The 26,594-nt window shown below is 40.0% G+C and overlaps 1 protein-coding gene across 5 annotated transcripts in view; it reads right to left on the minus strand.

Moving 5' to 3' along the window:
* Nucleotides 1-26,436, minus strand: part of Gria3 (glutamate ionotropic receptor AMPA type subunit 3) — a 289,158-nt gene extending 262,722 nt beyond the window's left edge. For all 5 annotated transcript variants that reach the window (XR_003849681.1, XM_008833922.1, XM_008833921.2 and 2 more), the window contains exons 1-2: nucleotides 26,080-26,436; nucleotides 24,750-24,908 (exon numbers count right to left, since the gene is read on the minus strand). Coding sequence is in view for 4 of the 5 variants with exons in the window: in XM_008833922.1 (XP_008832144.1) it covers nucleotides 24,750-24,908; nucleotides 26,080-26,188 (268 nt within the window). In the remaining variant the exon portion in view is untranslated. The remainder of the gene's footprint in view (nucleotides 1-24,749; nucleotides 24,909-26,079) is intronic.
* Nucleotides 26,437-26,594: the final 158 nt, after the last annotated feature.

Genomic DNA, 26,594 nt, shown 5'->3' on the forward strand with positions numbered 1-26,594 from the left:
TTTAGTCGCTTGATAATTGACATTCTTGCTCGTGCTTGAATCAGCTGTTAAGTCATCTCCATGGGTTGGTAAGGTAGTTAAACATATTATTAGACATCATCATCACTCATACCCATGGAGGACACACACATCAAAAGTTGTGAAACTATGATAACATTGTATGTTAGGAGCAAAAATGTACTTACCAATACTGCAATTCTGCCTTTGAATAATTATTCCATTTAATCCTCAATTGCCATGTGTCACATGTTATTATCTCCATACTACAGTTTAAGTGACTGAAATTTAGAGATGTTAAGAGAATTGTTCAAGGTATGACATGGTTGGGTTGTAAATATGAGTTTGATGCCCAGTTGTTACACATCTACTTGTTTACCATGTTAGGGTCGCCAACCTTCCTTCTCTTTCTGTTCTATATAATTTTCCCTTCACTAAAGTGCATTTGATTTTTTTCCAATAATTCCATTTCCTTAGAGGAATTCTTTCCATTTGAAATCTGCTCTTATGATCAGCTACAGAGTCACATATATCATGGTATGAATTTATACAGATTCACTTCTTCCAAGGGAATTTCTATATTAGGTATTTTCAGAGTAGAACAAAACAAATCTAGGTCCTCTGTTAAGGTTCTTTGGAAGCAGTGAATGCTAGCATGGGGAGGAGAGCTCTAAATGGGAACTCTCAGCAAGGGAGAACTTATTTGGAGGCCATGGTCCCAGGTCTCATCCAGCACCTGTGACATGTAGCCAGCCAGGTGATCAGCACCTCTTCTGCTGCTGTAATGTTGTCATTAGTCATTCCACTTAGATTGGCTTTGTTTAGGCAAAAGGGAGCTCAGCCCTGAGCAGGTGGAGAAAAGATGACCTTTAAGGTCCATTTTTATCTCACAGTTTCAAAGAGCCTCTCTATGATTTGATGATTCAGAGGGGTGAGCAATTATCTAGCGATATGAATTGGGAGAGATCAGACCCAAAGAAATATCTGCAAAGCAGATCTAATTCCTGCTTCATTTGATCAAATCATCTCTTGTGCTTCCTTATTTCTATAGAGGAAATCATCACTAAGATGTAATGGGGGAGGCTAAAATCATACATGATTTAATGTTGAAAAGGCCTTTATAGGGCCTTTTCACTTTACAAAAGTTCTGCATGAGACTCAGAGGGGTCATGGTGTATTAGGGACAAAGCTGGCGATGGAATCCTGGCCAGGATACCTGGCTCTCAACCTGCTATCTGGTAACATCCTGTTTCCAAATTCCTATTTCCATCAAGTCCCTGGGAAGTCCAGAAAATACAGCTGCCAAAGTGAGTTTTAACAAGGGAAATGCCTGACTTTCTACTCAATCCCTTCCTTATAGGAGATTTTGCTTTTCCTTTTTCTATTTGTAATACAAAGAATCAAATCCAGGGCCTTGTGACTATTAGGCATGTGTTTTACCATTGAGCTAAATCCCCAACTCAATCTTTGGCTTTGTAATCCAAGGCCAGCCTAAGCTACATAACATCCTTTCTTAAAACAAAATCAGAGAATAAACCCTGAACTTGGATAAATCTCTAGGCCTAGGATGCATTGTTTAATTAAAAGAACCATCCCCCATTGCTTGCTTTTGCAGTTGAGCTAGTTTCTGAACAGTAGGAGGAAAGCTGGGCTTCAGCAATGTTTGGTTTGTGTGGTGGGTCTGTTCACCAGTAGGGGAAGCATTGAGTCAGCAGTTGGGTGACCTGACTTTTGTCTCAGCAGGGAGTTCCTTCCTGCCTGGTGGTCTAGATCACACATGAGTTTTGCAGGTCTTGCCTCTTTCTGTCTTCTATTGTCAGGCCTGTTGGGTGGTCCAATGCACAGAACCGAGAGTATGGACCTATTGACCAGCATCCTGCTTCCTAACTCCATGGCTTTTCCCCTGCCTGCCCTGATGCCTCACCTTGATTTGTCTGACTCACCTTAGACTTTCTGGCAGGAACAGATGCAAAAAGCATGTGTATTTCGCAGGATACAAGCCTCATCTGTGTAGAAGCCCTCTTTTAACTTAACAAGGCAATATGAACAAAGAAAGTATCCTATGGATCAAAAAGTAAACAATAGCTTCCAAAGATGCTGGAATTTGTGGCCCTTCCAACATAGTATAGAATGGTATTTTGGTTTAAAAGAAGGCCCTGGAGCCAGGCTATGTGCTTTCTGCTTCTATCACTTACTACTTGGGTGACCTTGGAGAAATGATTTAAGTTCTGCATGCATTAGCTTCTTCGTTTGTGAAATACACCAAGTCATAGGGTTGCTTGGATGACTGACGTTAAATAAACGTAAATCACTTAGAAGTCTGTGTGCTATATAGGAAGCACTGTTAGCTGTTAAGCATCTGCAGTAACTATTCCTGAAAGTATGTCCAAAGGAGTCATAGGAGAGATAAATGAGTAGTGTGGTCTTCTGCAGTTGATTCAATCTGCCATTCTTTGTGCTCCTAGAATTTTTCCAAATTAAGACATTGAGGTGATTTTCCCCCTTCAGGTGTGTTAACATCATTGTATTCCCTTCTCTAAATTAAAGTTGAAAAAAATCTGTCTTGCATAAACGATCTTGTACATACACACACACATTTTCCCTAAAAGGAGAAGCAGCCCTGTTGCTGCAACAGAAATGAATACTGTGCTGAGTACATAGAAAGTGAAGGGCCCTTGTAAAGAAAGTAGCAAATTAGAAATGATTTTGCAAGCAGTTTTTAAAACAAATGGATTGAAAGAGATTTCAATAACTACACGCCTAACTTAGAGCTGTACTTGAAGCATTTAGTAAACGTGTCATTTTAGTATTGAAAACAGCATCTAATCAAAGCATGTTTATAATTAGACATCCCATATAATATCTCTCAAAATTATGTTCCACCAGGTGAGACGCCATTCCCTGGAACACTGAAATCGAATGTTTGTTAGGCTTTTGTTATTATTAAAAAGAACAGGTTGGTGGTACCAAGAGAGACTCAGATAAATGAAAGTGCTTAATTTTAATTAGAAAGAAAAAAAACCCCAACACATAATATGGGTGGCCTGTATGGGGAACCTTGTGCCAATAAAATCAGCCTCAAAAGGTATGACTCTATATTAATTTAAAGCAGACAGACATTGGCACTGCGTTCTTTTATTTTTCATTAACATTTTGATTTAGAACAACAGATTGCTGCAGTGAGAGGACAAGAACGGCAGCCAGTGAGCCATCTGCCGAGCATCTTGCTGACGACTCCACTAGTGAAAGGAACCAGTGACTATGGAATGTATGCAAGAGGGACACACACCATTAGCTAAGTGACAGAATGAAAGATGGGAAACTTTGCTGGGTCAGAGGAGACAGAGATGGAGAAGGCAAAGCAAAGCCCACTCTGATTGGAATTTGAAAAGATCCAAGCACTTGCAGCTGGCCAATGGGCTAGCAATCTAAAGAGGACTTGCTTGTAAGGCATTTTTTTCCTTTGAAATTACAGGTGGGACAAGAAGAAAGGAAGTGACAGACTAAACACACAACAATTCGCTATGCATCCCACATGGGATGCATTTTCCAGATCAGTGAAAATTCACCCCTTTAGATACAGGATTTAGGACAGAAAGCTTCCTGATAGGGACCTCTCCTCCTTTTTTAAACACAGTAGAACAGTGATGGAGTGGGAGGAGTGGGCTTCCCTGGAGCAAACAATGAGAGGGAGAGTGGATTGTGTGTGCAGAATTTAAAAGCAATAGGTGTGTTTTTTATTATCACTAGGCACAGACATTTCTAAACACTGTCAGAGGATAAAACATTCCTCCCAGCTATGATGGACCTCTCCCATCACCCCTTCCCAATGGCAGATGAGTACAACAGAATGAACACAATTCAATCTTCTATTAATGTTACTGAGTCTTTACTGGCTATTTCAATTCCAGTATCAAATTTGTTATCTGTGAGGCTATTTGGCCTCTTAGGTCTGTCTAAATAGCCCCGATTTGCTGGAGTTTCGTAGTTGATGATTTTGCATACTCTCCCCTCACTGACAGCTGCCACATTTTAATAAATCTGCTTTTAGAAGGACCCCGTTTCAAACATGCTATCTTCAGTAACCTAGGAATTATTGAACGTTGTCAGCCACAGTGAGAAAAAGAGATAGAAGGCTGTGAAAATAGAAGATTAAAAGCACAGTAATCTGTTTCTTCTGCATAATAAGGCATGGAGGTATGTAATGCATTTTAGAAAGTTTTTCTTCAAAAAAATGGTTCAAATAAAAATAGCTCTTCCACTGCCAAAAGATGGCTGCTTCAATTATCTGGAAAATTAGCTTAGATGGAACCATTCATTCTCTCATAAAGCTAGTTAAATAGAGATGGCACAGTGGAAGGAAAGAGCACAAGATTAGACTTGGGTTTGGATCCTATTCTGACTCTTTAAGAACAGTATTTTAACTTCTCTGAGTCATTTCTTTAACCATAAAATGGAGATAGTATTAATATTTGCCTTGCTTACCTTCTTGTGTGATAGATTTTTACCATGTTTCAGTCATAGATTCTTACAGTTTGGGCCTTAAATGCCTCCCAATAATCTATGCCTTGAAAACTTAGTCACTTTACTGTTGTGCTTGGAGGTGGCAAGACATTTAAAGAGTGAGGACTAGTGGAGGGAAGTTACATAAGTGGGGGCATGCCCTTGAAGTGGATTTTGGTACGCCATCTCTTTCTGCTTCTTTCTTTACTTTTTGGCTGCTGTAAGATTAACAGGCTGCGTCCAATGCGTGTTCCAGACAAAATATACCATGTTGTCATTGACTCAAAGGGATGGGACCAAGCAAACGTGGACTGAAGCTACCGAAACCATCATCTAAAATAAACCTTCCCTCCTTATAAGTTGATTACCTCAAGTATTTTGCTGTAATAATAAAAAAGTGCCTAAAACATGAATATCCTCTGCACAGTGCCAGCTATCTGTACAGGCCATGATCTTTCTCACCTTCCCTCATCCTGACCCTGCTATACATCTTTAGGGATCATGTCTATTTCCACTCCTCTTTATCTGCTCTATTAAAATTTAAAGTAGATATAAGTTCACTCCTAGAGCCCAGTTAATTAATGGGATCTTTCTACTAAAGATTGAGGGCTTCTTACTCAGAAAAGCCAAAGAAGAGAAATTACCATTGGAATCCTGTGGAAGGCAAGCAATGGAGTTCCAAGGTCAAAGCTGATCACTCATAACATCTGCTCTTGTTCCTCCCCCTTCACTTTGTAAGCATTTACATACACAGCATCGCAGCATGCCATAATATTTGAAGGCTAAATGAATGATCCTTTATCAACCTGTCTTGCAATTTTGTCAACTTCATCTTGGACTATTACAGCTCCATCTTTTCATCTTATCTCCACAAAGTAGTTTGTCCTGTCTCAAAAATGAGACACACTTACCTGGTACGTTTTCAGCTTTGCATTCCCAGGCTGAGCTTCTTTCTTTTCTCCCCCCATGGCAGTCACAGAATGAGAACTGAACAAGGGAGGAGATACTAGCAACCTCGAGAGGCCTTGTTCTCATCTCAGTTTCACTTCGCACTTTCAACAGTAAGGGTGAAATATTGTTCAGCACTGTGAATGCATAAGCCACATCAAAGAGTCACTTTGGAGAACTTTCTTCTGGAGCAGTCATCCTGTAGGATTCCTGCAGACTGAGCTGGCTCCAGGGGAGGTAAAAGTCACATTTATTTAAGTGGGATGTTTTTGAGGGTTATCTGAATGCCAGCCACACCAGAAACAATTCTCTTGTTGGCCTGTGTAGTTTCCAGAACGGTCCTGATGAACATATACAGGCCGTTATAGGAGGCAGAATATAAAGCCCAGAGAAGCCAAATCATTTGCCTCTGCGTAAGAGTTATGGTCTTGATTATTATCTTATTGGTTTTAAGTTTTAATTCACTGTCTGTTTAGTGGATAATGGATAAGATGCCCACTAATGACAGAATTAACTATGTCCTAGGTATTATGTTCAGTAGCTGATATGAATTTCTTCATTTAATCCTGACAGTTACCCTGGAAGGGAAGCAATATTATTACTGTTATTCCAGTGATAAGGATACTAAGGCAAAGAGTGCTTAGAAAACTTGCTGTGGTCTCCTTGTAGATGGAAATGGCAGAGCCCGAATTTTAACCCAAAGCAGCACTAGAGTTTTGTTTAGTTTTTTTAGTTCTTTTTCAGTGAGTTTGAGATAGAGCCTTGCTACATAACTCAGAAGTGCTTTGAGTTTGTTATGTAGTTCAGGCTGTCATTGAAGCTGTGGCACTTGTCTTACATTAGCTTCCCAAGTGCTGCGATTACAAGCATGCACCAGTAAACCCAGCCTTAAAGTCTAGCATTAGAGTCAACCTAACACTGTCTCTAATATTTGTAGCTCAATGTTGAATACTGCATTGAACAAAACAAACTCCCTGTCTGTATTGTTACAAGAAGTGGAGACCTTAAGGAGTAGGGGAAGAGGCCATGAAATATAAATTTTAGAACATGTCCATGTAGTGTGGAGGCCAGGATTGAGTGCAGTCTGGAGGATCTTCTGAGTTTCTAAAAAGCCCTGAGAGCCTGAATAAGAAAGCTGCTTGAACGGTCTAGGAGCACCCTTTCATGCCATCTAAAGTAAATGTTGTTGAAACTGGAACGTTCACAGGCGGTCACTTACTCTAATGCCCTTATTTTACAAATGAGAAAAGGTAGAGGCTACAGAGGCGACAGTCATCACACAGCTTATTTGTAGTAGCAGGGTAAGGGAGTGAGATCTAGGGCTTTTTCTTCCGTGAAATGTCACTTTTCTATGTGTGCAAGGATTTTGCTCAGAGCAAACCGGAGGTTTTAGCCAACCAACCTAAACACCAGATTAATTGGAAAACACAGTCACAATTCTGAGGGCATGTATGTTTTCAGGACTCATTTCACTGAGGCTGTCAGAGGAGCTGGTTGTCCTCACTGATTTTGAGCTTAGAGATTAAACATCTCCCCAAACAGCCTCGTTTCCCTTAATAACCTATCATTGCCTTAGCAGTCATGAATGTATTGAACCTTCTCTGACAGTATTTGTATTTCCTGGGCTAAAGGGTTTCATATATTTACTTCCCACAATCTAAAGTAGGCCTGACTTTAACTTGCCTGGAATTTGTTCCTTTTAAGATTCCAGAAAGGAGCCCCTGTCATAGCATTAACAGCATTAGCAAAGAAGGTCATCTCCCCTTCCACCTTAGTGGTTTCAGATTTTGGCCACTTCCCCCAGATTCAAAAGGCTGATTTTGGCTTCCTCTGAGCTAGTTAACATTTTAAGTGCAGCAGCCCACTGCCTCTGCGGCTCATGAGTTCTCTATGTGCTTTCTACAAAGCTTGTTAGCCGAGGCAGGTAGTCTCTCTGGGAAGAATCTGTGAGGATGACTAAGCCAAGGAGACCTGCCTCTGGCAATAGGGTCTCTTTCAGCTAGAAGGTAGAGGGGCACTTCAATGAGAGGAGGGGGCAATCCTGGAGGGACATTATATAAGCTGTAGTGGCAACTGGTGAAGACAGCTAGAATTCCAGAGCTAAGAACAGTGAGATCTCATTTGGGTTTATCATGTTAATTCATTTTGTGCCCTATTTCTTAATGGGTTGTCTTAGTGGATGGCATTTGTAGTTACTTTTGGAGCCTGACATTAAAGAATTATTTTCTTTCTTATAATAACCTTCTATACCATTGAACTTTAAAAGGTTGTCAGACAAAACTGTTTATTTTCTCTTGCCTCAGCTGAAACAACTAATGTAAAGATGAACATGTCCAACATATATTTCCACAGCACCTAGAGCTATAAAACTCAGGGGGTGTAGTGAGTGCTGAGATGCTGTTAGTGATGCAATCTTTCACTGATGTGGACCACATGCATGCTAAGCTAAAATGAACAGTTCTTTGACTGTAATCAGCTTGCTCCTTTAAAATAATTGGCAATCATATTTTCAAGCAACTGGCAATTTTGTCCACTTTACCAAGTTTTCCCAAAACATATAACTGAGGAATGGCTGCAATGACAAATATTAATAATCAAAGAAAGGCTGTTTGCTGCAGTAGTAATTGCTGGGGACAGCAGAAGTCTCTGTAGAATCTGAACAAGTCTGAGGGCCTTCTCCTCATCAGACTGACTCCCCCATAACCTTCTTGACTCCTTACTCAACTTAGAATGACATTGGCATCTTAAAATATAGTAGGAATGTGATATTTTGCTTATCCTTTCATGAGGCCACAATTAAACAGTTCCTGCCTTCATGGATTCTACAAATAACTATATTATATTCCTTACTCCACTTTCAACATAGGTCAACTAATAAAATGCTATGGTGATTGTTTTGTGACTCTGTGGGAAATTGAGAGAACATGAATTATGTACTCCTGGAACTGCTTCTGTGACTTGAATGGTCTCTCTCTCTCTCTCTCTCTCTCTCTCTCTCTCTCTCTCTCTAGTGTCTTGTATTCTCTCTCTCTCTCTCTCTCTCTCTCTCTCTCTCTCTCTCTCTCCCAACAGTGATGTTGAATTAGATGATCCTTAAGGTCTTTTCAGTCCTTAACAGTCTATATTGGCAATACCAGGGGTTTTCTTTTAAAAACATTTTCTGAGGCTCAGTATTCTTAGCTTAGTTTGCGTATCCAGTCATAACTTATGACAGTAACACATTACTTAATATCTAACTTTATGTACTTAGAAATCATACTTAATAGCTTCTGAAGTATCTTTGTAACACACTTGTAAGGAATATAGCTCATGTTTTATTATCCTTACTTTGTTGGTAAAGAAACTGAGACCAAGTAAGGAAAAGCATACAGGGTTTCCAGCATTAAGTCAGGTACCTTTTCCCTTTGACAAATATAATAATGGCAACTAATATTTCTTTCACTATATACCACATATTTTTATATATGTTATCATTTGATTTTTTATCACAGCCTTATAGAGTGGACACTTCTATGTTCCACATTTGTTAGACATGAAAACTGAGGTTTGGAGGGGTAATTCATTTTTTAAATATTTTATTTTTAACTTTTATGAGTGTGAAATTTTTGCCTGCATGTATATAAGTGTACCTTTCTGTGAAGGGCCTGCAGAAGCCAGAAGAGGGTGTTGAATCCTCTGGAACTGGAGTTATGGACATTTGTTAGCCACCATGTGGGTGGTGAGAACAAAACCCAGGTCTTCTGGAAGAAGAGCAGTCAGTGTTCCTAACCACTGGGCCATCTCTCCAGCCTCAGTTTACTCATGGCTATATAACTAGAAAGAAAAGAGTTCAGGATCTGAACCCTGGGGATTTGACTTCTGCTCATAGCCACTTTTGCTATACTGTTTTCCTGCGTTACATAATATATATTTCCCTTCTGGATTTTTGAGGCAAAGTCATAGAAATATATAACTATAAATGTATATATGATAATGGTTTTATATATACATATGTCATGAAATATAATAAGTATTAATAGTTTTGTAAAAAGGTCAAAAATTTAAAAACAAAGTTCTGAAAAAATGTCCTCAATATCATATACAGTAAAAGGATAAGAATCTGAAAATATGGTGTAATCCAATCTTTTTTCTCTTTCCTCCCCCTCTCTGTGTTTCTTCTTCCTTCCTTTTTTCTTCTATGTTTCTTTCATTTCCTTCCAATGTTTTTCCTCTGTTAGGCAACTGCTGTCACTGAGCTTCATTACCAGCCATGACTTCAACTCTACTTAGGTGATTTTGTTGATCTGTAGTCTTGAAGTATTTTTTAAAAAACATTGATCTTGTTTTCATTTTACATTTAATTTATATAATCACTGAAAAGGTTTCTACATTTGAAAATTAAGTTGAGGTAATTAAACGTTTATATATGAAACAATTCAAGAAAAAAGAGATACCAGAAAATAGTAAAGATACGAAATCTATGGTGCTGCTTTAGTAGAATTTTCTGCTGGGATGTTTTTACAACAGAGGAGGAAAGACCACACTGAGAATCTAGAAGCCCAGATTCTCATTTTGCTTTTGCCACTAGGGAGTTGCATCATCTTTGGCAAATCTCTTCTTTCTTGTGCTCACTTTCTTCATCCATAAAATGAGGTAGCCAGACTAGAAGTACTTGATATATCTCCAAAAGTATGTGATCTGTAATTGAATTCTGAGCCTTTGTTTTGCTTACTCTTGATTATAAATCAAAAGGTGGTAAAATATTGACAGGATAACACTAGGCGCACTAAATGAAAGCTACTAGAAACCATGGCACTTGAAACTCGTGCTTTACCTGAATTTCAAATTTACTTGCTATGGATTTATTTTTCCTCTCTGGCACCTATTTAAAATTGTCAAGGTTATCATTTTCATACAGTGAAAGTTGAGAGAAGCATTATGTTGGAAAGAAATTTTAGAGGAGTGCCAAAAGTTAGAAGACCCAGAGTGCAATTCCAATTCTGCTATCAGCTAGTTGTGTGACCTTGGCCACTTAGCCACTTTGTTCTTCAGTTCCTTCAATTGAAAAACAGATCTTTAAAACTCTATGAGAAAACAACAGCGGGCTTGTGAAGTAATGAAGAGATAAGACTGCTGAGACATGAGGATCTTGGGATATGAAATTTTAAAAATGTTGCTTTTGGTCATCACGCAAGTTTCAGCCTGCTGGGCAGCTGCTGTTAGACCAACCCCAGGTGACACAAGACAGATGAGAAAAATGCCTGCTTTGCCTGGTGGTCTCCAGCGAATCTATGCTTGTGGAATCATACAGTCAACCTTTGTTCTGGAGAGAATGGATACTGAAATGTGGAAAATCACATTAGCAAAATTTCTCTGTTAACCGTTTCCATATCTCTTTCCTTTGCTATTTTCAGTCTGACTTAAGAAAGTGCCATCAAAATGAGAAAAATCCATCTGCTCAAATAGATATGCTCTGCTCTAAACTTCCATCCTGCACACATCACCTGCAATTAAAGAATTCACAAAAATCCTGCCCAGGACAGCTACATTTTTCCTTAGCTGAGTGAAGATTTCAGGGTTCATTTTTCTATTTTCCCACTTAAACACAGTAAAACAGACTTCATATTCGAAGAAAGTTTGTTCTTTCTTTTAAGCCACCAAGTGCCAGTTTTATCATGTGACTTGCCATGTTGCAAAACAGCATAGTTAGTAATGAGATTATACTCAGATATGAGAAAATAAATGAAGATGGATTAGATCCTAGGCAATTCCACTTAATTAGAGCATGGTTAAGGCCTAATGATGTATGCAGCCTGACTTTTTTATGTTTCACAGAAATTCTTCCTCTGCTTTTTACCCTTTCCAGCTTGTTCTTAGCTATAGACTCACAGAGGATATGAGCTGCTTTGTTAAGGCTTGGAGAATGGCTAGAGATGGGAAAAATCTCTTCCTCACCTTGGTTTTTTAGTAATATTAGTCCTCATCTTCCTTTACTATCTCACCACTCTGTGTTTATAGTAGCTATCATTTACTGAGCACATATTATACACCACACAACGTAGCAAATATTTTGCAAGGATGCTGTTGTTCAATATTCACAGCATCTCTATAAGGTGGTTACTGTTATATTCATTTTTATTTTACATATGAGAAAGTAAGGCTCAGAGATGTTAAGTAATTTACCCAGAGCATTATTAATAAGACAGGTCAACATTCAAATTCAGGTAGTCCACTTTAGAGCTACTCTTTGACCTTTAAGTAGCTCTCAAGCAGAATAAGAGAAAAATATTTCCACTAGGCAAGGATTAAACAATAACCCTTTGCCCTAAAGAGTAAGAGGAAAGAACACAAAAGCCAAGTGTGGGTGTTACAAAAAAATGGGCCATGCCAAGTTTCTTTTATGCAGAAAAAAAATGCAAGTTTTCTCATTGTTTTAGATTCTATATGTCTATAGTCTGCAGAAGGAAGAATGAGGCAGAGAGCTGATTCAGGCAAAACAAAACAAAACAAAACAATAGTCCAAAGAATATCATGTGTACCTACTGTACAAAGTGAAATAAGCTCTTGTTTAGTAAGAGGATGGCAGAGACTTAGAAATGTGCCAGAAGCTGATCTCTGTTTGGCGTTCTTCATGTTATCAAGGGCTTAGTTTCAGCAAGTGGAAAGGATCAGGAGAAGATGTATGAGAGATGACTATATGTAGGGCAGAGCATGCCAAGGAGGGAAATGGGTAGTATGGACTGCCTCTCTCCTCAGTTCCTCAGGCTCTTGACTTTAGGATGTAGAAAGGAATCTCACTTATTAATGTCTGTGCAATTCCCAGGAGAATGAAATGGCCTGGAAGGCCCCAAACAATTTCTTGTGGCTTTTCCTGATGATCCTAAGTGGGCAGCCCTATTTCAAGAAAAAGCTCCAGGCCTTCCCTGCAGAGCCCATCTACTGGGTGCTTGGCCCAAGTGTTTTCCTTGAATCTTCTTTGTAGGACAAATGGATGTTTCCTGGGTCTTTGAGAAGTCAGAGTGATTGCATGTATACTGTTTAGGTAATTCTCTCACACACATGTGTGCATATGTGTGCATACACACAACACAGACACACACACAGACACACAGACACACAGACACAGACACACACACACACACACACACACACACACACACACACACACATTCCAGTAAGATGACTCAGTCTGTGATTGGAGCAGATTGAATTAGAAAGACATAGGTCTTCCTTTTTAACACTTTATGCCATAGATTATGCAGAAATATGCAGTTTAGAGTTTCTTGATGATAAGGTGTCTGAGTAGTTACTGCTGCCAAGAGTTAAACTGGATGTGCAAACTTGGATTCTTTGGTGAGAGATGTTTGAGGTTAGGTTGGTGGGCTGGAAATTTGAGGGGGTGTTGTGATGGGTTTCTTGGCAGAAAAAAGTAATCTGGTTTGAGGAAGAACTAAGAACTGTAGAAAGGCTTAGAGGAACAGCTGTTCAGGAAGGAAATCTGATTTCTGAAGTGACAAGAGATTTCAGTATTCAAAAAAAGTTTCTGTTTTTAGGGCAAAAAGCTCAAAAGATCTTGAACAAATGGTGATATTGATGATAATAGCCAAAGGGTATCAGACACTATAATTAGTATTTTATATGAATTTGTGATTTCATTTAAAACTTCCAACAAGCTTACAAGATAAGTGCTATTATTATCCATCTTATAATTGTGGATTATGAGTCATAATGAAGTCAGGTATCTTGCTCAAGGTCTCATACCAATAAGTGGAAGAGCTGAGATGAGAAAAGTTAAGTGATAGCTGGCTAGAAACACTATCCACTGGTCTCATGATATGATATTTTTATCATAGACCCTTACAGAAGCAAAGACTAGATTAAAAATATGAATAGAACTTTCTAGATACAGGAGAATTTGAAGGGATCTATTTTAGATGGTCTTCCCATAGCAAGAAATAATGATAGGCTGTCAATGATGGAAGTCTCCCAGATGAGCCAGATGGAACTCTCCACTCTATCAATGAAAGAAACTAGAACCAGACATAGAGAGGCTTGCCAATGATCATCCAGGAAATTGGTGTCAGAGCTGAGACTGGAATCCAGATCTCTTAACTCATGGCCCATTATTCATTCTTATGAACCTTTGTTCCCCAGAGAACTTTTACTGTTTCCTGAAGCCATAGTAGCATGGAATCTAAAACATTAAATTTTCTTTAATCATTTTACAAGACTTCAACATAAATTATATAGCAATTTATGTGGGTAGGTTGGTTTTAATTTATACCCTAGGTATATCCTCACTGAGAAATACACTGTCCAAGAGTGATTATACAGAATTCATAAAATTCTAATCAAGAACAGGTTCTATAAGCACCACAGGAGTTTATCTCCAACTAATCTCTTTCTTTGTGAAATTTCTCATTGGTGAAATTAGTAGTGTTCAACATTTATGAATTGGCTAGACATGTGCAAAAGTTATTATTCTCCAATTAGAAGAAAGTAGCCTCTAGCAGGTATTCTTGGTTAGCTGAATCCTGTCACTGCATGTTTTCTTGTCTGCTTCAAGGAAACCTTCACAAAAACTTGTTGGAGCACCGAAAAGGACATTGAACTGACCTTGAGTTCAAGAATAGGTTATCCAATTATTTGATGCCTGTTTATTCTTATAATGAGAGACAGAATTTGTTTGTGTCCTGCTTTTATACCTGGTAATGGAGTTATGGTGAGAAGCACTATAGCTTTCACTCTTAATATTAGGCTATTGATAGCCAACACACAGAGTACCTAATGATGGTGAATGGCCATTAGTTTAAAATTCCAAACAAATAAGTATATATTTCCCTATTGGACCTTGGCCTAAAGTCAGTAACCCTGTTTGCTGAAATATAGAAGATCTTACCATAGGTGATTATTGACAGATTCTTGCTTGATGTAGTGAGGGGGTACATATGAGAACCTAAGTAATATTTCCAAAGCAGACCCCCTCAGAAGGACCGCTTCTGTATTAGAATTCTAACCTTGTTATAGGCTTCAACATTGCCTGACGGAATGTCAGAGTTGAATTGGCTTTCATCCATGAAAAGAAACTGTATAAACAGTGTTATATATGTAAGAGCACATGTGTTGTATGTGCACAAAAGAGGGATTGCTCTGTTAAATTGATATACTTCGATGTTTTTCTAAGAAGAAAGTCAAGAGAGTGGTTTGTTTCCTGAAAAGAGCTTTTCTTTTTTCTTTCTGCTGTTATAACTAGTTATAATGACCAGATAACAGTTTTCCCCAACAAGTAATTTAGCTGCTAAAGGAAGAATAAAGTACAGTGTGGTACAGCGGTCAGAAATGTACACCTTTCACACCCAGTCATCTTAGGTACTATTGAAAATGTCTTGGGTTTTTTTTTCACAGTGGGTTAAAAATTGAATTGTATATATATTCAGGAATGGGACTAGAATGTACAGACTGTCAAAGGTCTTACCATTCTCTATTAAATATACTGGCCCAATGCCCCACTTGTATGATATGTCTGTCCCCTAAAATCATTTGAGACTCCATATGAAATTGTGTCAGGCTGTAGAGGCAAGAAATTCTCTTGGGCCTACCATGTAGCCAGCTTTGTGACCTTGAGCTAGTGGCCTATACATTTTGAATCACTTCTGATTCCTGATTTGTATAAAATGGAGACAAAAATTCCTCCCTTCTGGTAATGTACTAATGTGCTGAAATATGTCATATAAAATGCCTTTGGCAATGCTTTCCACGTGGTAGAGGTTCAATGAATGGTAGTTATTATTTCAGTTCTGGTTTTAAATTTGTTGGTAACAAAGATGAGGAGGGGAATGGAGAGATGGCTCAGTGGTTAAGAACACTGGTTGTTCTTGCAGAAGACCCGGGTTCGAATCCCAGCACCCACATGGCAGCTAACAACTCTCCATAACTCCAGTCCCAGGGAACCGACAGCCTTTTCTGACCTCTGCAGGTATTGCACAACACAGATTCACTTACCTACATGCAGGCAATACATGCATACACATATAATAAAAATAATAAATAAAAATTAAAAAGGAAGATGAAAAGTGCACAATGAATGAATGAATGCTACAGTAGGTAATGGCAACACATGCATTTTGACAAATGAACTGGCATTTGCAATGACATCTGGCTCATAGCATGGCTAGTGAACAATTGCTGGCTTACCAGCAAAGATGGAAAGATGCTTTGTTGAAAATGACAATCATTCCTTTGTTTCTACTTACCATCTCAAAGACTATTTTTGCTTTATGTTCCTCAGAGATTATGAGGCTAGTCTCTTAGTTCTTTGAAGTCCAAAGTTTTCAGCTTGAGAACAGAACGTGGCAATGACTGCACAATAGTACTTCAATTACACTGAAAAGCTACATGTATGAAAGTACCTGGCACAATACTTGGTGCTTAGTGAGTGCTTAATAGATATTCAGTCTGAATCAGCATGCCTGTATTTATAGCACCAGGGCTTATTAAATTTGTGATTTTGAGTGTATATTAGTATTACCTGAAAAGTTTGCTAAACAGGCTTATCATTATATTTTATGATCCAATACATTTGGACCATGACCTAGGAATTCATATTTAGTATGTATCTCTGGTGATTGTGATGCAAATGGCCTAATTCAAGGAATAATGTTTTAAACTACTCAACAAGTAACTTTGGAAATTGCAATGAGATAAAAAGATATTTGATAATCTATAACAGATTCTGGCTGAGTACAAATGTCAATAACCTTTCTGTCTTAAATTTACAATTCACTCATAGTCATGTGAACATTCTTTTTCAACACTTACCCTTCTGTTCCTAATCCCTGTCTGTCTTATCCATTGCTAATAGCCTGACCCTTTTAGGACAGCAGCAACGATGAGGGCCCTGGTTGCAGTGAGTAATGGGCAATGTAGATCAGCCAACCATGCATGTATAGCTAAAAGGGCAACATTTTGGATCACGACAATTTTTTAATATTTTTATTTATTCATTTTTTATGTGTATGAGTGTGTTGCCTGCATGTAGGTAGATGCACACGTGTCATGCAGTGCTCACAGATGTCAGAAGAGGGCATTGGATCCCTGGAACTGGAGTTATAAACACTTGTTAGCTGCCATGTGGATGCTGGGAATCGAACCCCAGTCTTCTGCAAGAGCACACAGTACTCTTATCCGCTGAGCCATCTCTCTAGCCCCAGATCATAACAATTTCTAAAAGCTTAAAAATATTCCTTATCACCATCCCTAACAAACGGATTTTACTTCTGAAAATTTCCCACAGTAACTGTAATGAATCTTAAGGTCACTGTTGTCCACTGTAGCAAACAACAATACACAGAGCAGGCATCAGAAAGGAGAGACTTGATGGATCAAAAGCAAGTAAAATAGTCAAAATTATCTAAGATCCTAGAGTCAATAGGACCAAAGTTTACCATGGAGGTCAAATGTGAAGTAAGAAGGTATATTTCAAGGGCACTTTCTTCTATTTAGTGTCTCCCATTACCCCCTAAATGTCCCCAATCCATTTGTTCCCATCTTCCCTGGGCAAGTAGGTGTCTAATTCTGGGTTACTTACCTGTCTTAGATGGCTCCCTCTGAGGGCTCTGCAAAGTAATAGATGATTATCTAAATGAAGAATTCTGGTTGAAATATTAGTGGGTGATAATTATTTAGCTAATTCCTTTCCAGATAGCGCCCTTGCATTTTCCAGTGCAGTAACACAGATAAGTGAATTTTTAAATTTTATGGCTAAAATTTTATGGCAAACTGTTAGAAGGACAATATTGGGGGGGGATTTAGTATCATTTCCAGCCCATAAATGACACTGGACAATCTTTTAATGCCTTTCTTGAAGCAGTCTTCAGATCAGATATGTTGGAAAGTGACATTATAGACCTTCTTTCACATCGATGAGTGAGTGACCGACACAAGCCTTGAAAATTGAGTTGAGTTTTTAGTCTCTTCTGGGACAAGGTAGAGTTTGAGTTGTGTTATACTTCTTATTTCTAGCTCTGTTTAAGAGAAGCCAGACAGCTGAGAAGCAGATGCTACATGCCTCCTTCTGGCATGTCCTGACCCAGAGACGGAAAGTGGAAATAGAGTTGCAACTAAAAGCCAACCTTAGATCTCCTGAGCAGGGTGTTTCTAAAAGGGTACTTTGGGGTGTGGCAAGAAGCCAAGACACTGTCATCCTGACTCATGATCTACCTCTTTTTTCAGCCTGCTGTCTAGCTGCCCCTTCAGATTCCTACAAAAACCAACTCTGGGGCAAGGCTCTCAATGGTTCTAATCATGCCATCTACCTGGATGAAATGGACAGGAGATTTTGGGGAATATGGTAGACACATCTGTGGGTCAGAATGGACCAAATGTATCTCTTACAAAACTTTGGTTAGACCATGAGAGGGTACACACCTTGCACCCTTGGTTAAACATTGAAAGAGCCTTTCTTTTGGGGAATTCAGTCTCCCTGCTTTGGATTCTTCTTGTTCAAATTGTGATTTAAGTAACAATAGCATTAGTATCACTTGGGAACTTTCTAGAAATGCAAAGTCTAGGGCCCATGGAAGACATTTAAATCAGAATCTGTATTTTAACAAGCATCTTAGGTGTATGGTGTGTACTCAAAAGGTAGAGGAATGCTAGTATACACTGAATTGTGCCACATAGGGTTGAGAAATCATTATCAGCTGTGTTTTCTCCCCTCTTTCTTTTCCACCCTGTTTTACCTTTTCCAAATAAAAATGAATGAGGTCATGTTGAGGATAATTGCTCAAAAAGTCAGTGGAAGTTGGGAATCAAGGAACAGAAAGGTCATTATTGCTCTCACTAATGAGCAGTGGGAGTCTAGAAGAGAGTATGTGGTTCCTGCTCCAGTGGGAGAGAGGCCTGGATGTATGTTTGAGTCAAGGCAAGAAAGAAACAGAAGGCATGAGGAGATGCTTTCTAGCTAGGTTTCAAGTGTATCCATTACTGACCATGAGAGCAAAGTGGCTTCACAAAACATGGTATCCCACATGTTATCCCAGGGAGTTGAAACTTTCTACGTGAGACTCAGCTTCCCGAACATTCTCTCCTCTTCTATGACTGTCCTTTTGTGCAGTGCATGTCCTGCCACTGCTTATGTATAGTTTCAGATCTCATAAGAGCCACTCTGATAAAATGAAACCCTATGCACATTAACTACATCCCCAAATTATCCCAAGGTTAACCTATGCTTTTGCTGTACTTCACCCAACGTACCATGTGCAGTTACCTTTTCCCATGAAAAAGACTTCTATAAGTGAAGCCAGCTGGCTGTTGACTGGGTAAACAGCTACCCTGAGCATCATATTATGCTTACATTTGAGTATCTTTCTTGAAATTGAAACTTGATGGGTCTCAGGTCAGTATTTCTCTCTTAGGAATTTTGATCTTCTATTCCTCCGCTTTCAGCTACATTCCTATACTCAGTATAAAAGTTGTTATCCCAAAAGTAGTGTACAGTATTTAAGGAGAATGGACTAAGAACAAGGATATTATGATGAAAAAAGAAAAAGAGAAAGATTTAGATTCTGAGTAGTCCAGTGTAGGAAACAGTCCGTATGTAAGGTTAGTGTGGATGGGCCAGTCAGTGAGTAAGTAGTTAGAAATCAGCTAAAGGGCAAGATCTGGACAGCGAGAGTAAGAAAATAAAATAATACCAAAAGAATAGAAATATGAGGAACAAAAATTCTTTCCACACTGACCTTTGGTTAAGAAGTGACCCCTTTTGAGGAAGGCTTCCTTAGCTTAGGGGATATTGGGCTGCAGTCATTTGAAGCTCTGTGTCTAGAGCCTGGACATTTCCTGATGCTTTTGTGCCTGTACAATCCTCCCAGTTCTGCTAAGGAATACCTATTGCACCCACTGATGGTTTTAATGGCCTGGTCCCCTGGACTTTTCATGTAATTAGACCCAGAGTGCCAAAGCCAAAGTAATGGAGTCAAAACTAAATTTTAAAAGCGATTTTCTTGACCTTGATTGAAGATACAAACTTTTTTTTTTTGGTCTTTTTGAGACAGGGTCTCCCTGTAGCCCCAGCTGTCCTGGAACTCAGTTTGTAGACCAGGCTGGCCTTGAACTCACAGAGATCCACCTGCCTCTGCCTCCCAAGTGCTGGGATTAAAGGTATGCACCACCACGCCTGGCACATGAAATCTCTTTTTAAATAAAAACATTTGCAGTTATCGTCTAAGAAATTCAAAGGCAAATTGTTTAGATAGAAGTGTTTATTACCCTCCTCCAAAGTAATGAACACTATCTTCTAAATTTTTAGTCATCTCTTAAAATCTGTGTTGTCTTTTTTTCCTTAAACCAATTGTATAAAACTGACACATTTTCTGTCCACAAGGCAAGACAAAAAAACCATACCTCAGCCACTTCATTTATCTTTCAATCTGTTCAAATGGTACCAGACAATCATTTCTGAGTACTTATAGCAATGAAATTTAAAGACACCTCAGGGGCCAAAGACATGAATTAAAAACCCAAGAAGCTCCCACCACTCTCACTCAGTTTTAGGGACTGGGGAGGGGAATGGAGAATTAACAAAATAGCTTCTGTGTAGGCAAAAGTCAGGGGATATAGAATACTAGGTTCATTGAGGATGAAAACAAGCTAAAATTTTAGGGAGAAAGGAAAATCGTGGCCCATTTTTCAGTTAACACTGGTAGAAAAACAGAATAATTCTCTTTGCTCAAAAACTTCCTCCCCCCCACCTCTGTTTAGTAGATCAATAAGAAGCTGCCTTATATGAGAGGTAATATACTTGCTGGAAGCTCACCTTTACAGCCTGCTGATTGTCATCTATTTTTATGGGCAAAACGAACAGCAGCATCACATTCCTTACTCCTCCATTACAAAACACAGATTAAGAGGAAAAAAGATAATAAACCTTCTGAGAAGGTGACTTAAATCTTTGACTGGTACCACTGAGGAGACCTCTTCGTGCTTCAGTGGGCTAAGCTGGCCAAAGGTACTGAGAAGTGAGCTAAGCCAGTAAAGCTCACTGAGCACTGACCACCAGACAGAGTAGAGGAGGCAGAGCAGCCAAAGGTGTAAAGATCCTGGAGTGATGGGAGAGGTCGAGCTGGAGCACATATTGGTGAAGATCTGTTGGAGGGCAAGAACCTTGGTCTTGAGGTCGTTACCTTAGCTTCAAAGCTTACAAGACGAAGACAAACATACAAACAAACCCCAAACCAAACTCACTGAATTGCATAGCATGTTATCAAGAGAAACAGTCCCAAATGAACCTAAATGGTTAAGTGGATCTTCCAGACAATTAGAGTAATTAGATAATTAGATTGTGACTCTGTAGGTAAGAGACAGAAACCTGTATTGGCTAAGTACACTTGGTAGCAAAACATACTAGTTATAAAAGGAGCAAGTTTTCAGTTAGCAGGTATATTTCAGGTCGCTTAGAAAAATTAATAGAAGAAAATTTTGCAGCTGACAGGTTGGGTTTAGCTGACAAAAGAGATTTTGCCTGAGACTCCATCAGGGCTTGCCCTCTTAAGTCTCACTCTCAGTCCCACCACCAACACAGAGCCTCCGTCAACAGATTTTTATTTAAGCCAATGTGTTTAGAGCACAATTCTGTAGTGAATAACCTTTAAGGTTACATTTGCCTTTCCCTGCATCTTGCAAACTGTGTAATCCGTGAGCACATTTGTTGGCTGTAAAGGTGTACAACAGCAATTTTTGCAATGACAGTGCGGAGAGGGAATATGAGATCTGTGTGCTAATGAGCTGACACTGCAGAGGCTCGGGTGGTGTAGTGTGGAGTGCACTAGAAGTGCACAGCAGCAAGACATAGGAGGGGACTTCAAGGGAATCCTAGATGTTTCCTAAGGAACCAGGCTGACAAAGTCAAGTCATGGGACCTCACAGTCTCCTGGTATTTTCACACCCTTCTGAGCCTGAGAATAATTATTTTTTTTTAAAGGCTAGACATGTAACTTACAAAATGTGAGTTCGTTGCTTTTCATATGTACTGATGTGTGTGTCTGTGTGTGTGTGTGTGTGCACGCACACATGTTTATGAATGCATGCATCCTGAAACCAGAAGAGTTATACTATCCTCTCTGATTTTATCTAGCTAAGTTGAAAATAAAACAGGAAACTCTATTTATTTCTATGAAATCGGAACATGGGTTCTAAATCGGATGAGTCTCTCTAATAAACTTCAATTCATTTGTGAGCTGAGATCCCGAATGAACCACCTTTCAAAGCCAGGGAGGATTTTATTGGCCTCTTAAGACGCAGAATGAAGTTGGAGTCTATCTTAAAGAAAACTCTTGGGGCTTGTGGAAAGAAAAAAAACTTGGTTGCTAGTAAAGAAGAGTCTTTAAATAACTGCTGTCTTGGATTTATTGCAAGATATCTTCTGAATACATTGGAGGGAGCAAGGGGTCAATGCAGAGGGACAAGAGAGAGAGAGAGAGTAGGAGAATGTACAGAAGGCATTGTACTACTTGTTTATCCCTCGTGTTTCTGTTTACCTATTTACCGATGCCCTAAAAAGTATGTGCTTGACTCAGAATTAAGGGTGCAGAAAGGATCATGAGAAGAAGAAGAAGAAGAAAAAAAAAAAACTAATGCTATAGGAAGTGGAAATTAAGAGTTCTGCATGGTAACAGGAATTATTCTTTAATTTTTATCAGCCCATTCCATATTGAACTAGACAAGAGAGGTGGATCACTAGATTTGGACTCATCTGGGGTTTTCCTTAGATTTTCTCAGATAGGATGGCCAGAGAATACTGAGATTTTTTTTCCCTCTGTATAATTAGGTAGTCATTTGGAGGACTGGAATCTGTGTTCATCTTCTAAGTTCCAGTACTGAATTAAAATTGTGTGCTCATATTTGGCATATTTGATCCATGCTTCCATTGAAAAAAGAACAAGTAAGGGCAGCAGGAGAAATTAGACAGCCTCTGAGCTTCTCTGCCTCTTTAACTCATTGTTATCTACGTTCACAGGCTATGGTTGAACTAAGTATCTTTCTCACTCAAAGCCACCAAGCAGCAGCTACCAAGAGACAGCTTTGAGATCTGGCACCCATTCAACAATTGTGACTTTCAGACATGACTGTTTCAGGGACCAGAGGAGATGACAGCTTTCTTCTTCTGTCTTCTGAGCTGGCTGTAAAGTCTGAGAGAGCAACAGGCAGCTGGGTACACATCACTGGTTTCTAAATATTTCTCCCATGTGTGTTATGTGTCTGTGCATGCATATGTGTGTATTTGACATAACTAAGAAGGTCTCCTTTTGATTTTCTTTTTCTTGTTGCCTACTGAGTCTTACCCTTCTCCTGCACTCTCAAGCCCATAGCCAGAATCCAGCCTTGCAAGTAATAGTTCTGTGGATTTAGGATGAGAAATTTTGATCAAACAGTTTTCCTTTCTTATGGCTATTCCTTTATTGCCCGGAGAGGTAAGGCATTAAGACAACTGAACACCAAATGTGGATGACTTATTACCTGTTCCCAAACCCAAGGTTTTCCCATGGCAAGGGTTATTTCCTGGCTGTTCTTCAGGCAAGTTTCAGATATCTCTAGGTTGGTGAGTGTCAGAGCAGTTTGATCATAAGACTAATACTAAGAGTCTTGGAAATCAATCATTACTGAAAAGGCAAATAGCTCTTTTAGCACAGTGCTCATCAGTGGAAAAACAGTGAAGGAGGATGAAATATGTGTTATTCATTGTTAATGGTAACACATCCTGCTAGTTCCATGTATTTCGATTTAAATCTGTTCTAATTGATATTTAGGCAACTGCACTTGAGATTCAGCCTCTTGAGGAGATCACAGTTCGGCAGGATTAAGAATCAGATGTGTGGTGTAAATGCTGTGGAAACAGTCTGGGATTACAGAAATAAGACACGAAGTATAGCCAGACATTTCGTAACTTTCACACTTAGCTAGAATTAATAAATTTCTATTTTTGTCAATGTCGGAAAGCCAATGAATGTCAAACACAGATTATCTCAGAATATGTTCATAAAATGATCTGCACCTTCAGCTAAAATGCTCTTAAAGTTGGTTATTGTCACATTTCTTACAAAGTACTTCACCCCTTTCCCTCCTGTTCAAGTCTTTACACCCAAGGAAAATATGCTCTTGGAGACCTGTTTAATGATTATTAGAAATTCTATTCCTTTTAAGAAAAAAGAATTTGAAGAGAATCATACATAAAGTTTAATTTGACCAGACATAAACATCATTTGTGAAAATTAAACTAAACTTCAAATTCCAAACTACACACTCTACAGAAACAAAACATATTTCCTGCTAACTGTACTCATTGTTGTGAAACTTACAGTGAAATAAGTGTAGATGAGGAACTCAGTGTTTGTCATGAAACATTTCTTTTAAATAAAAAGCCTCATGTCCAACAAGCTATTAGTCATTTAAGTCCCTATAATTTTACTTTTTAAATGCCTCCTTTCCAAAGGAATAACCATGGGTACAAGTATGACTTTCAGAAATGGCATTGGGGCTGATGAAATTCCCTTTTGGGTATTCAGTTTTCCTGCTCCCCACAACCAACCTCTCGCTCTAAATTAAGAACTGTGTTGTCCTTAACAATTGTGTGTGTGTGTGTGTGTGTCCATGCGTGCGCACGCACAACACTGCCATAGACAGCATTTGTTTTCCAAAAATTCACCTGAGCACTGTTTTTGCTCTTCCTTTCAGCCTGACAGGCATTCATCACTTACAGTTTGTAGCCTTATCAAATCCTATCAGAGCTCTCTGGGTAGGAAATGTGATACTCTAGAACAGAAAGAGGCCAGGGAATCCGGCCTGGTCTATCTCTCAAGGTCACTTGTTTGCAGGGTTCTCACATTTTAGGCAATTATCAAATCCAGCTTATCCCTACCACTAGCTTTAACACTCATGTATTGTACATCCTGAATCGACTCAGTCAAGAAGCTGCTGTTGCTTCTTTTAAAAATCCCATCTGAAGATATTTCTCTGAACAACTATGCTATTTTCTTTCTTTTTCCCCAACAGAAAATGGTGCGGGGGAGTGAACACTAGTTTAGCAGGGAGGAAAGTGAAAGTTTTGCATCAAACATAATTCACCACAGAGTTTGGTTCAGTGCTTTCAGCCCCACAGCAGAATCCTTCAAGGCTGATTTATGCAACATTAACCCAGGATTGACTATAGCCTCAAAATGCCTATTGAGGCAATCAACCCCCAACACACACACAGACCCCAGGCATCCAAGCAAAATGCAAGTGAGGTCCCCCAAGGTCCCAAAGGGAGCAAAACCAAATCTACTTACAAGCATTAGTCACAGAAAAACTATTGGAGGAATCCAAGTGATCTACGTGGTAATTCAAATGGAAGGGCTTCTCAGTGGTGTTCTGGTTGGTGTTGTATAACTGCACAGCAAAGCGGAAAGCGCTGTGCTCCTGCACAGTGTTCCTCATAAAAAGTCCACCTAGAAGGAAAGGCAATCGAGATTTGGCTTGTGTTCCCCCACCTCAGGAGTTAGCCACTGGGGAGTATTCGATACCAGATATCTCTCAATGTTACTGGGAAGCTCAACTGAGGATAGATTTTTCAACCTGTGTGTCTTTCAAGACTTGAAAACTCAGATTTCCACTAGGGAAAACAAAACAAAACCTGGTTTCAGCGTAGACGCTGAAGAGGCTAGAGATAAGGGAGAAAGGGGCAAGAGGGCCGCTTTAGGGCTTTAGGGTAGGGTGATAAAACCGAGAGCGGGATTGGGTTCTTTCTTAGGCTACAGCCTGTTTTCCAGACTCCAGCCCCACCCCCACCCATCCCCACAGCTGGTTCATCTTTTCCCGGGTATAAGAGATGGGGTGGGAAGAAAAACAATTTCATTCCCATTGCTGTCTCAACCCGTGTCCTATTAGCTACCCTCCCCCATGACAATGCAGGGGATTAGTTCAATCAAGACAATTCTAACTTCTCTGCTTCTAAATACAGATAGAAGCAGGAGAACTCTCTTCTGGCTACCGGGAGCCAGTCTCCAGACAGACACAGCAGCAATTCATGAATCCTTAGTCTGCGTGACTTCGCCGCCGCTTGCCTGGCTCCCAGTTTCGCCCCTGACTGCCTACCCCATCCTCCATCGACCGGGCTACTTCTTGGGTCCTGGGGATTCAAAGTGGCTTCCATTTCTTCTAGCACTAGCCTGTCCCTTCGCCAGAGACGCGGGACAGGACGCCCCGGGCCCGGGTTATATGTCCTGGCGTGGCCAGACAGGCAGCAGCACCCTGGGACAACTTCCAGTGGCTACACGCACGCCATGGCAAAGTCCAGAGCAGCAAGCTGAGAAGCCGAGACTCTTTGCCCTCTTGCAGTAGCCCAACCTCCAGCTCAACTCCCTAGCTCTCTGATCAGCCCCAACAACCTGGCAGTCAACCCGCGTTAGTCCCAGGAGACCCTAGTCTCATTCCCGATGCTCCCCAGACGAGCCAGCTTTTTGCGGCTCAGGTCCCAGCGATCTCTGCCCAGTCTCCCATTCCCAGCCACCGTCCCCCAGCCATGCAGGACAGGGACCCAGTGCTGTGATAGCCCGGCCAGGGCAGTGGGTTTCAGATGCTGAAGAGCCTGGCCCCTCTGGCAGGCTCCCTGGCGCTTACCTATGCTGATGGTGTTGGGGAATCCTCCGTGAGAATGACCCAAAAGCCCCAGGACTAAAAAGAAGACCGCCCGGAGCACGCTTTGCCCCATTTTCTTCTGCCTGGCCATGCTATGCCTAAAACGAAGCTGACAAGAGCATGGGCACAACTCGGGAGTCGTCAAAATAATTAGAAAAAGAAAAAGAATTCGCCGGCTCTTACACCCCCTCCCCTCAACTTGCTCTCGCTCAGCTCACTCTTCCTTTCCACCCCACACTAGTCCTCCTCCTCCGCCGCCTCCTCCTCTTCTCTCTTCTCTTCTTCCTCTCTCTCTCTCTCTCTCTCTCTCTCTCTCTCTCTCTCTCGTCCTCCTTTCTTAAACCTTTTTCCTTGAGTAACCCCAGGCCTTTACTGTAGGTAACATTAGTTTTTCTTGGTTCTCTGATTCCTGTAGGTGAAGACGTGTTATCCCTGAACAGTGAGAACAAGGCCTGGAATATTAGCAAGCACAGAAACCAGGAAGAGTTCTGGGCCTT

This window comes from Nannospalax galili, unplaced genomic scaffold, assembly GCF_000622305.1.
Source record: "Nannospalax galili isolate Female #2095 unplaced genomic scaffold, S.galili_v1.0 scaffold75, whole genome shotgun sequence".
Classification (NCBI taxonomy): Eukaryota; Metazoa; Chordata; class Mammalia; order Rodentia; family Spalacidae; genus Nannospalax; species Nannospalax galili.